We start from the raw sequence: 12,066 nt of genomic DNA on the forward strand, positions 1-12,066 counted from the left end.
TTGATGACGCTCCTCTACTGGCTCGTTTTCAGCCGAGTAGAAGACACAAATGCGGAAGGTCACGTGCCGGGCGAGGCTGCAGCCTGGTAGGTGCCTGGCACTTAGCTGGTTGACTCGAGTTGGTAGACAAAGAAATCGGGAGGTTGAGTACGGCGTATTCCTTTGCTGGCGGCGATCTGGTCGACCATCTCACGATGCCGACTCCACTGTGCGATCCAGCACGTCAATATACAAGTGATCAGATCGAGAAGGCAGCAATAGTCGAGAGAAAACAAGGAAGAGGGAAAAGAAATTGAGGGGGCGGGCAGCCATTGCGCCTTCGGAGGGGAAGATTACATCAGCGGCGGCGGTGGAAGCACCAGGAGGAGGAAGGCGGGAGCGCAGCTGAAGCGCAGAGACGCTTGGTGATACTTGTCGCAGCTTTGTTAACTGTTAACGTTACAAGCGCAGAGACGCCCGGACCGGATATCGGCCCCTGTACCAGCGCCAGAGTGCCGGCGTCTTAGGCTCCTACGGCTGACTCCCAGCCTCCTGGCCCCCAGCAAACCCTCACTAACGTACCTAAACCCAGGCTGATACCACCCAAAGCCCAGTTCGCCCGCACCTTCTGTTACAGAGTCAAACTCCATACTACTACCTAATCTACCTGGTACTATACCATCTCTCTCTCTCATTCTTCCTCGTCGTCGTCCTCCTCCCCCCTCGCTATTGCTCCTCTTCCTGTCCTCTTGTTCTGTCTCTACCTTTGTTGTCTTCTTGCACCCTCTTCTTTGTGGTCCGTTGGCCCTCGACGTCCCCGGCTTCTCAGGGTGCCGCAGCTTCGAGGAACACAACCGCCGCCGCCACCAGCCAGATTTTGCCCGCTTCTGCGCCATTCGTTCACCTTCCAAATACGCCTCCGAGCGACCTGAGCCCTTCGTTACGAGCCCTTTTGCATATGAGCATATCCAGGTGCTGATGCATGCATGTCCGACCCGTTGCACTACTACCAACAAAACGCCATGGACGCCAGCACACCCACCAGCCAGGACGTCGACATGATCCTCACGACGGACGACAACCAAATACCTGTCGAACCTCCAGCCCGGCTTGCAGCACGGATCTGTCGCAAGTCGAGCGCCCGTCGGAAATCCTCCGCCAGTTCCTCTCGCCGAAGCTCTCTGTCCTCCTCCTCCGCCCTCTCGAGCCATGGAGGTCCCAATAGTACTCATATTGCCCAACATCTCCGACGAGCCTCCATCATTGAGAGCCGCAAGGCTCGGCTGGCAGACAGAGCAGCGCATGCGGAGCAAGTCAGGCTTCGAGCAGCCGCCGCGAAAGCATCCCAAAGGGTGTCTTACAGCGAGGAGAAGACTTTGGCGGCACAAGCAGCGCGAGAGAAACTGCTGGCAGACATCGCGGCACGGTGTGAAGAAGAGGTCCGGCGTGCCAAAAAGGTTGCCGAGGAAACCAAAGAGAAGAAGGCTGCCGAACTAGTCAGACTGAAGGAAGAAATGGCGGAGAAGTTCGCAGAGGCGGCACGACGGAAGTTTATATATCAGCAGGGTATGCGAAGACCTAGGACGACCTCTTTGGCGGCCGTTGAAGAGAAAAAGGCGGCGCCGGCGGTACTGAATCGCCCCAATCGTAACTATGCCGCCAAAGTCATTCAACGAACCTGGAGGAAATACCGCAGTCGCCAGATCATGCAAGCCTTTGCTGCACTTGGACTCGACTTGGCTCATGCCAGGGCCCTCCCTTTCGAGGAACTAACCAGTCTGCTTTCGGTTGAACCGACGATGGCGGTGACCGCTTCTATCCTGCGGCATCTCGGCGTGATCGAAGATCCCCAGGAAGATTCAGGAGCGGTCCGTGTTTTTCTCAGTGCCTACATCATTCTGGCCCACCCCATACAAGCTCTCAGTCATGGTGGCAACGACCCTCAAGAACAGGAATTGATGTCCAAGGCCGGAGCTGTGCTGGAGGCTTTTGAGGCTCACATCCACAGTTTAGCTTCCTCTCCGGGCCGTGCCAACGCCGCTTCAAGAAAGGATACTTTGCTCTTTGCCTTCAACGATTTTACTTCTACTTTCCACGCGTGGAAGAGCCAGGACTTGGGCGTCTTGATTGACATAATGGTCAACTCATTCGTCAACCTGGACCTGATCTTACAAGCAACAAAACATGATCAGGACGGCTACGTTGCTCAAGACTATCTGGATGCAGTGCGACAAGAACAAATCAGACTGCTTGCTCGGCTCAAGAGACTCGCGGGACCGGAACAAGCAATTTCGAGAGTCAGGTCTGCTGTTAGGAAGGCGCGGAAACAGCGAGCTGCCGCAAAACCTCAAAACAATGAGGAGCAAGTGCCGCGAGCATCAACTCCTGCAAATGACGGCCTCGCCGCCACTAAAGGGGCGCCATTGACGCCTCCTGCTACTCCGCAGCCATATCGAGGGGATGCAGAAGTGAAAGGGAGCTCATTTGCCGACAGTCTCGGACAGATTATGACCGTGTTGCCTTCAAACCGCGAAATCGCCCATGAGATCCTGATCAACGGCAGCTTCGAGGTGCAACAACGACCGTGGACCGATGCCCGGAAGGACCTGATGGAGTCTATGCGTTCAAGCATGCGCGCCAGCATGCGAGATGGAAGTACGGAGGTCATCGCCAGGTGGACCCATGCCATGGCAGTGCTCATTCGCGAGAAGTTGATGAATCTTGTCAGCAGGAGACACCCTCTCTACGACAAAATCGATGGGTTTTTAGACCCTGCATTGATCAGTCAACAATGCCGCAACGGAATGTTCTCATATAGTGCTTTTTTCCAGACCATCTCGGGTTTGATCGCGCAAATCTGCTCGCCCGGTCGCGACGAGATGGTGAGAGCATTTACTGCAAATGCCACCAGCGATACGATTGACCGCCTCTTTGAGTTGATCAATATCATCGATCTCATGACGTTGGATCACATCAACTTTCAATTCCGACTGGCCGCCCAATCTGTTCTCGAGCGCGGTCACGAACACGAGATTGCCTCTTTTGAACGGGACCTTCAAGAGGGAGTACATGCTCTCGAGCGAACGAAACAGTGGTGGACCGATGCGCGGTCCAACACGACATCATCAAACCGAAGTGGTAGTGTCATCTACGCTAGGGGATTGACCGATTTGGTGCTACGCAATTCCCACCTCTGGTCTAACGATGTGCCAGAAACGGTGCAACTCGACAGGATTCGCCTGCTCAAATTGAGGGCTCGTGTGTTCCATATGATAGCTACAGCCTCGATCCTTCTCACCACCAAGATTAGGCTCAGGCGGAACCGAGAATCCCTGTGGACGAAGGACGCGGAACGGCTGATGTCTTTGGACCTCTTGACAAGCGACGGCCATCGGATCGTCTCGCTGCTCGAATCGTCACACATGATGCCCGACTCGACGAAAGAGGGCCTGTCCAATTTTGTGGGGCGCGTACTACCTCCTGCCGTGGCCGCGGCGCAGAACGCAGACACAGCTGAGCAGGACCAACAAGATGCATCCCACGGCCAGATCACTTCCGACCCGTCGGCCGTGGAGCGGGAGAAGACGAATCCCGACGATGTCTTCAGCGAGCAGATTGCCAGCTTCATGTTGAAGTCATTGCGCGAACACGTCTTTGGTAGGCTTTCAGCCAGCGGCACCGCGGAGAGAGTCCGAACTACCACGGGCGCAGCTGAAGTCCTGGCTCGAGTGGGCATGCCTGAATTCTTGGAGGAGGTCAATCGACTGGTGGATGAGCTGGAGAGAATCCGTGCTGTGGATTTGAAAGCCCATGGAAGGTGGTATGATCAAATCGCGGCAGAGACGTCTTGATTCTGCGGATATAGTGCTCCAGTATGCCACGCACTGTTGTTTGTTTGTCGGGAGTACATACAGTACAGTATACTGGGTACGGAGAAGTATGCTCGATGGTCGGTGTTTGAAGGATGTTTGCTTTGACGACTGGTGATATATGATGCCTTTACGAACCCTTAACAGCACATAGCATATACAGTTTCTTCATCGAGAAGATGGAGAATGATGACATTGGTGATGAATTGATTCAGACATTGCATGCAGACTCTGATTAGATCTTCTCTCTACTTTCTCTGTCTTTCTCTACCTTTCTCTACCTTTGGTGTGATGTGCTGAAATAACGCAGGACGCAGGACCAGCGGAGCATACCAATCCAACCATCGGGACGGCCTTCATGTCGCCTGCCTCCTTCAATCCTCCATCCTTCATCCTCCATCCTCCATACTCAATCATGCATAAGCTGCGATCCAGGTGGCCCGACCGCTCTTGCCACCATCCAAGCCTATCCACGGGTTCAAGATCGAAAATGTATAAGTGGACAGGGGACTGCGGGAAAGAACACTGTCGTACAATCAATCCCAGGAGGAGGCCGAGAACTCTTGGACGGAACACAAACCAGACGCGAGCCCAGAGCAAGAGTACTCCGTAGACAGACTACTACATTGGCATGAAAGACTGCGACTACGACTGTGTGGAAGACCTTGTTCGTGGAACCACTCGACAGGGATCTCAGCGTCAAAAGCGCATGTGCATACGACTTTAGGAGCACGGAGCATATTTGAAACCCGCCTGCAAACCGGCAGAAACTATCTTCCGGTGGTCGAGGACCTCTCTACGGAGTACGGAGTACTCTTCCTAGCTCTCCGTACGTTGGGATGACAGCGAACTTCGAGACCAGACTGGGTACGACCATCGTCGCAGTTGCTACAACCTGGCAAGGAACACAATGTGTCAGTGTGAGAGTGTTTTACGTACCGACACCAGGCCAGCTGTTGGATGACAGCGAGCAGTAGGTGGTCCGTCCCCCATCCACATGGTCAATGCCCCAAGTCATCAGCTGCCAGTCTCCAGATGGAGGCAAATCCGCTCATCTGGGCCGATGAGTTTACGCTTCTGCGCACGCCCGTTTGAACACAATCTGTCATTTCTCGCTCAAAAGGGCAGTCCCATGCACATCACAATCTTCCAGAAGCCCATTTCCGGAGCACGGACAGTGGCTGATCGCTCCCGACTGGTATCTGCTCGTCATCCAGACGATGCAGGTCCCCAATCCGGCATGGACCGGGCTCGCTAACAGGAGGACTGAATTCGCTTGGAAACACGGCATGCTCAATGTACCTGAGGCCTAGAACTTTGGTCTGTGCCTGGATGTGACCACCAATATTTCCGGCGCCTTGAGCCCTACACCATACCATGTACAGCATAAACTGGGCAACTAATCTACAGGCCTAAGCCCCCGCCACGTGGCTCGGCAAGGGTGATCGATCGATTGACCGATCCACCACTGGGCGGATTGAGCCTGGGAAGGGGTGAGAGACAAGGACGTACGACTGCCGTGTTCCATCCTTTTCTTCTAAGCTGCGGTCCCATTGACCCGGTGCTCATTTAGCAAGGCGTATGCAGCACCATCACCTTCATGTTGTCCCGAATCAATATCAATTGTTGATCCCGGGAATCTCTGTCTCTCACAGTTGCTTTGAGGCATGGCGCACAATGAGCCGGGAACTGGCACCGCCGACGGTGAAGAGGTCATTGAATTGTCCTACTCGTCTTCCCCCTCAGACGAACTTTGGCACTGACTGAACGGTTACTTATATAGTACGAGACCGAAGATTCAGGCTTCTATGAAGACATCTCCCTCCTGACTGAATCCCTCCGCTCGTCTATCTACCACTATAGATACGAAAATGGCCGCCGATATCATGCCTACAAGGAAGGCTCGTATTTCATGCCCAACGACGAACCGGAACAAGAGCGCCTGAACATGCAGCATGTCGCAGGGTATCTTGCTCTCCGAAAGCGCAATTTCCTCGCTCCGCTGTCCAACCCTGGCCGGATTTTGGACCTCGGAACCGGCACGGGGATCTGGGCCATTGAGATGGGGGATCAGTTCCCCGACGCTGATGTCCTGGGGGTTGATTTGAGCCCTATCCAACCCAATGCGGTGCCGCCCAATGTCAAGTTTGAGGTGGACGATGTCGAGGATAACTGGACGTTCCACGAGAATTCTTTCGACTTTATCTTTTCCAAGGATATGTTGGCGGGCAGCATTGCCAATATTAGGAACTATTTGGAGCAGGCGTATAAGTGAGTAGACCTCCCAGCCCTTCACTCTTCACTCCACGGGTTGGCCTGTCTTTGACCGCCATCCAGCAATGACTGATCCATAGCAGGCATTGCAGACCAGGCGGATACTTGGAGCTCCACGAATTCAACATGGACATCCGCAGTGACCACTACACCATTCCAGAAGACAGCAACATCAAGCAGTGGCGCGCGCTGATGGAACAGGGAATCCAAGTCATGGGCCGCCATCTGGACCTCAAGTTCGATGAGATAGCAAACTTGCTGCGCGAGGTTGGGTTCGAAGATGTCACGGTCAGGCCGTACAAGCAACCAATTGGACAATGGCCGTCAGACCCGGTCCTGAGGCAATCCGGGACAATTCAACTCCTAGCCTTGCTGGAGGGCTTGGAGAGTATGAGTCTTGCTGTCTTCTCGCGTTGCTTGCACTGGTCCAACAGGGACGTGGAGGTCTTGCTCGAGAAGACCAAGCGGGAATTGACCCTGCGTAGGGCTTGCTATTATTGGCCTGGGTGAGTCTTGTCTGGGTTTGAGTCTTCCGACAGCTCATGCATGCTGAAATGGACTGCTGCTGATCTGATTAGGGCCGTTATCTATGCGCGCAAACCGGAACCCTCGCCGCCCTGATGGACCTCGACCGCTGCTCAAGAACAATCGCGCATACATAAGAGAAGACATCGATATATCCCTTGCGTGCGACACTGGCAGCCCGTACTGCTACGTGCTACAAAAGTTTGCGCAGTTTGATGGCCAATCTTTGAGACAAGGTATATATTGTTTGGGTGTAACGCACCGGAACGGCATCTCAGCTGATGCCAGGAGATCACCCGGACAAGTCTCCAAGATATTGCGAAACCCTTACCCTGGGCTAAGGCCCAGTCCTAGATCGGTTGGTCAAGAAGCGCGCCTCGAGCCACCCAGCGATAGTGATTCCGCAAATCTCAGGCATCCACGTTCATTCGATCCTGGCTTCAATCGGGAACAACAGCACGATTGAATGGTGCACTTGAGGAGACAAGCGGTCTTTTCCAACGCAATATCGCAATACAGGTCGACGGGTTCAAGCACCACATATGCGGAGTCAATCTGCTGGGCGCTCTACGGACCGCTCCCGAGAGAGCAAACCATTTTGCCGTGCCACCAATGCTGGGACAGGCCCATCACGGCTCTCCGTTCCGAATTTTTGAAGATACAAGATGAATTTGCAACCACCAATCGCCATCAGGATAGATAGATGACGGCATCGAGAGGCTAGAGGTCGGCCAGCAAGGCTTCGTATCAGCGTGATTGTCATCTGAAGATGCATTGGCCAGGGGCGCTGGATGATGTGGAAAATTCTATGTAACAACTACCACAGCTCAAAGTAGGGACAGCGGTGGGCGTCCTCTACGAATACCATGATCGTAAAACATGCTCTTTTTCATTGCAGAAATAGGAGTGAAATGCAGTGGCCAACTTTGACTTATGTACCTACCTCACATGTACGGGACGGATACATAACTGAGAGTTTGTGGGAGACTCCGGGCTTGGTCCAGGGGCTCCTAAGGCTTCAGGGCTCTTGGGACTTAGGGGCTATGGGCTTAGGCTCAGGCCCTTAGGCTTGTAAGGCCCCTTAGCCTAAGCCTAAGGATTGTGATAAGGCTTGCACACAAGGCTAGGGGTTGAGGAGGCTAGACCTCGACCAATTATCAGAACGGCGCTCGCCTGCCTTCTATCATCGTGCTGGCACATTAAGTGCGTCGTCTCCCCGTCTCCCTTCCGTTGATCTCAGCTGCCTTACCGGCCGTGTTAACAGCACTCGAAATGTACAGGCACCTACTACCAGCCTCACCCTCACCTTCGCGACCTCCTCGCTGTGGAAATGGAGCCCCTGATAGAGTCGCCAGGGCGCGATGAGGAGGAAATCGCCGGCGACCACGACGAAGGACATCTTCTCCTACGTTTGCGCGGAACACGCGCCCGTCGAACCCATCCTGACGACGTCGACGATGGAGCACCGGTGCTGTCCGATTTCATGCGTGCGATCCTCCCCAGGGCCCTACAGAATACCGTCCGGGCCTTGAATCTGTGGTTGCAGGGGCCTCATCGCCCTGAAAAACAACATATCACCCCACTACAGTGGATGCCGCCATGGTTGCAGGACAAGCTTAGCATCAAGAGACAGGGTGTTTTTGTGACTGCGATATTTCTGGCGTGGGCCATCTCTTTCTCCGCTGTCGTGTGGCGATGGTCTCTACTGCCTGAGCTCCGCGGCTACGGTCAACCTCGTGCGATCCGGTGTATGCAACAAGCTTGGTGAGTGCGACCTTTCACCTTCTCTGCTGAATTGGGCCTTTGCGACCTTCTATCTTCTCTGCCGAGCTGGGCCTTTGGTGCTGATGACGGCCAGGTCGATCAACGACAACTGCGGTCTTGACGGGGTAGACTGCCGTCCCTTCTCCAACGCGACCTTTGCCTATCACTGCTCCCCTGGCTGTGCGACCCAGCAAGTCTGGTATCCTCACACTGTGGGTGACCAAGAGGTCGTCTACCGGCAGCTGGTTGTCGGAGGCGCCTCGACCGAGTCTGCGTATTCAGGCATCTATCGCGCTGATTCAAGCATCTGCCAGGCGGCGATTCATGCAGGCGTACTTAGCGACAGCTATGGAGGCCCCGTCGCCCTGAGACTACTGGGTGAGCACACCGGTTTCCAAGCCATTGACCGCAATGGAGTTCATTCTGTTGGGTTCGATGCCGATTTCCCAAAAGCTTTTGCATTTATATCCTTGGCCAGCACCGAGATAGGGTCATTCGACGTTCGTTGGCCAATGCTCGTCTTCTCAGTTCTCGTCACGAGTCTCATCTCCGTCTTTACGAAATCCCCCGCTGCCTTCTTCACGCCAGTATTCATCATCTTATTTATGCATGTCAGTTTTGTCTCAGACAAGCCGGAACTGCCAGCCTTTGCAGAATTGTTGTCTGTCTCTGCGGAACGATTGTTACCAGCATCGTTCGCTGCCTTTGTAATATATTTGTTCTGTGTTCGTCTGCAACTGTCGGACCTAACCTCTCATTTCGACAAGACGGTTCTGTGGCTAGGAGCCGCATGGTTTGGGGCGCTCGAAAACTACACGTTGGACCACATCCCCATTCGACGACTAACTCCAAGCGATCTACATTCACAGCCCGGCGCTATCCTTGCGCTGACGATTATCGTGGTCCTGATCTTGGCCATCGCCATTGGTCAGATATACTACCTTCGCCGTGAGGGCCGTCTCATTCGATATTTAAAAGTGTACGCCTTGCTTGCTGGCATGCTGGTCTGTGCCGCGGCCATTCCATCCGTCCACTTACGCATTCATCACTACATTCTGGCCCTGCTACTGCTCCCTGGCACAGCTATTCAGACGCGGCCTAGCCTGCTATACCAAGGCCTTCTGGTGGGACTGTTCATCAATGGAGTTGCACGCTGGGGATTCGCATCCATCCTACAGACGGACGCCGCCCTCCGTGATCTCGATGGGCCGTATGGATCACCCCTTCCAAATGTCACAGCAGTCGTGGCTTCGGATCTCTCGGCCGTGGACTTCCATTGGTCCCAGCCCCCAGAGCCATACCAGGGACTGAGCGTACTCGTCAACGACGTTGAGCGATACAGGTGGTATAGCGATCTTGATGGACTGAATTACACCTGGAGCAGCAGTCCCGCTCGACGCAGTAGGAGTTATTTCCGATTCGCCTATGTGGCTGATGGTCATGCTGTCGATTACACTAGAGCTGCAATCTGGGAGTTGGATGGCACGTGGAATACTACTCTCTGGGATCTGTGAGCCTTGATCGGGCAGATCGAGCTGTTTCTCCTCTTCCTGTCCTCTTCCTATCCTCCTCATCATCAATATTTGAAATCTCCTAGTGGCCGCACAGGACGGGCCTCGGGAACGGCTGGAGAATCACCAAGTGGTTGCACAGACAAGGCCTCAGGAACGGCTGAGAATCACCAAGTGGTTGCACAGACACGGCCTCAGGAACGGCCGAGAATCACCACATATGCAAAACAATGTCAATGTCAAATTCATCCATTCTGGATCAATAGAATCATTATACTCCGTAATTACGTGCACAATCCATCGAGAGGTGAGACATTATTTGATTCTGTTTTGTCTATTCTTCGGCTCCATGTAATGCAATGCAATGCAGGCCCATGCTTTGATTTGGTCTTGGGTCCTTTTTTCCAGGCGCCGGCGAGCAATCCAACAGACTCCTGCTGAAGCCCTGGCGCCATGTCCAAGTACTATTTACATTTTGTTGTAGACACATGTCTTTTCGGTTTCATCTATCCCCCGTATTGCCAAGACCACCAAGTGACTTATATCTGGGTCGCCATGCTTGACGAGGACGAGATGCAAGCAACGGAACCGACGAACCGAACTCAGTATTGTCTGGCAGCTTGCTGGCATGCCTTCAATTGCTCCAGATACCAACCACAGATGGTCATGTTACCCTGGTTCTGGTTCATGCAATCGGTAAAGCTCTTGATGTCGGTGGCACAAGGACCCGTAGCGTCGGACGACGAGGATTGAGTGTACAAGGCATTATCCATGGCTTGGCCGGTGCGGGAGTAAGAGTCGGTGGGAAGCTGTTGCTGTTGTTCGACCGGGGCGGAAGAAGAGCCACCGCTGAAGAAACCGCCGATGGCGTGGCCGATGGAAGAGCCGACTGCGACGCCGCTGTTGACACAAACAGTCAGTATATTTGAAAATATCGGCGCGAGATTAACAGACACAGCCATATAAATGACAAATATCATGCGAGGTTCACACAACCCAGCCAGTATAAATATCAATCATCAAAACCCAGCCATGGTATGGTATGGTTTGAGTTGGTGATATAGTATGGTATGGTTTGGGTTGCGGATCTCGCTGAACAAAGCAACACGCCAAACAGAATCGGCAACAACTTACGCAGCTGTGCTGGCCATCTGACCAAACAGCCCTGGCCCCTGAGACGCCTGAGCCTGAGCCGGCGGCGGGTGAGCAGCTTGTTGCTGAGCAGGGGCTGCAGCTGTGGTCGACATGGGTCGGTGCTGCTGTTGTGGCGCTACAGACCGAGGAGCTGGAGCGGCCGTCGGCCTGGAAGGCGCAGAGCGCGCGGGACCACGTTGGCGAGCCATTTGGAAGGAGGGGGAGAGGAGGATGTGTTGGGAGAAGACGTGAAGGTAGATGTGTGGGTAGAGTAGAGTAGATCGGGGGAGCCGTGTCAAAAGATGAGGTCGACGAGAGAAAATGAATGAGGGTGAAGGTGAGGGTGAGGTGTAAGGTGTATGTAGGGAAGCGCAGGCTACGGCGCAGGCTTGCGGTTCTGTGAACTTCTATCCAATAAGGTACCCAGTAGCCAATAGGCAGTATCGTAAAACCAGCTCGTAGCTTCAACCCGAATCGGCAAGAGGATGATGCCGCCCTGTCCTCACCTCGGCTTAGCCACTACAGTGTCCGGAGTAGTCGTGGTACCCTTAAGCCTCACGTTAAATGTCCGGAGTACAGATACTCACGTCGCTACATGTCCGGAGTACAGATACTGTGTAGACTTCTCTTCGAGTCTGGTGTCGCTGCGCCGACTCTGTCAAGGGAGTACTGTGGCGATCTGACCAGACAGGCCACCGAATATGGGGCGCGCCGACAACACGAAATGCGCCGTCAATAAAGCTATACGGAGTGTTGATTCGACGAAACTGGTAACTGGTTCCTCGCCGCTTTCGCCTACTAGGTATTTTAGTCTTGGGATTTCATCTATCGTCCGGTTGAACCTCTCTGCAGTCTACACCGATGGTGATGGCCCAACATAAGAGAAAGAGGACAAGAAGAGGACGGAGGGCAGGAAGAGGACAGAGGGCAGGAAGAGGACAGAGGACAGGAAGAGGACAGAGGACAGGAAGAGGACAGAGGACAGGAAGAGGACAGAGGACAGGAAGAGG

The 12,066-nt window shown here is 53.9% G+C and overlaps 4 protein-coding genes across 4 annotated transcripts; 3 read left to right on the forward strand and 1 right to left on the reverse strand.

Annotated features, from left to right (window-relative positions):
- Positions 1 to 1,001: 1,001 nt before the first annotated feature.
- On the forward strand, positions 1,002 to 3,830 carry A1O3_06184 (uncharacterized protein; the record flags this gene model as incomplete). Its single annotated transcript, XM_007736304.1, has 1 exon — positions 1,002 to 3,830. One exon carries the CDS (start codon positions 1,002 to 1,004, stop codon positions 3,828 to 3,830), a length of 2,829 nt encoding a protein of 942 aa, XP_007734494.1.
- Positions 3,831 to 5,515: 1,685 nt separating this feature from the next.
- On the forward strand, positions 5,516 to 6,632 carry A1O3_06185 (uncharacterized protein; the record flags this gene model as incomplete). The annotated part of the gene is made up of 3 exons (XM_007736305.1): positions 5,516 to 5,560; positions 5,632 to 6,119; positions 6,206 to 6,632. 3 exons carry the CDS (start codon positions 5,516 to 5,518, stop codon positions 6,630 to 6,632), a joined length of 960 nt encoding a protein of 319 aa, XP_007734495.1.
- Positions 6,633 to 7,977: 1,345 nt separating this feature from the next.
- A1O3_06186 (uncharacterized protein) lies at positions 7,978 to 9,925 on the forward strand (the record flags this gene model as incomplete). Its single annotated transcript, XM_007736306.1, has 2 exons — positions 7,978 to 8,411; positions 8,506 to 9,925. The coding sequence occupies 2 exons, from the start codon at positions 7,978 to 7,980 to the stop codon at positions 9,923 to 9,925; spliced, it is 1,854 nt and encodes a 617-aa protein (XP_007734496.1).
- A 599-nt stretch (positions 9,926 to 10,524) lies between these two features.
- On the reverse strand, positions 10,525 to 11,265 carry A1O3_06187 (uncharacterized protein; the record flags this gene model as incomplete). Its single annotated transcript, XM_007736307.1, has 2 exons — positions 10,525 to 10,822; positions 11,057 to 11,265. 2 exons carry the CDS (start codon positions 11,263 to 11,265, stop codon positions 10,525 to 10,527), a joined length of 507 nt encoding a protein of 168 aa, XP_007734497.1.
- Positions 11,266 to 12,066: the final 801 nt, after the last annotated feature.

This window comes from Capronia epimyces (genome assembly GCF_000585565.1).
Source record: "Capronia epimyces CBS 606.96 chromosome Unknown aczIQ-supercont1.5, whole genome shotgun sequence".
Lineage (NCBI taxonomy): Eukaryota > Fungi > Ascomycota > Eurotiomycetes > Chaetothyriales > Herpotrichiellaceae > Capronia > Capronia epimyces.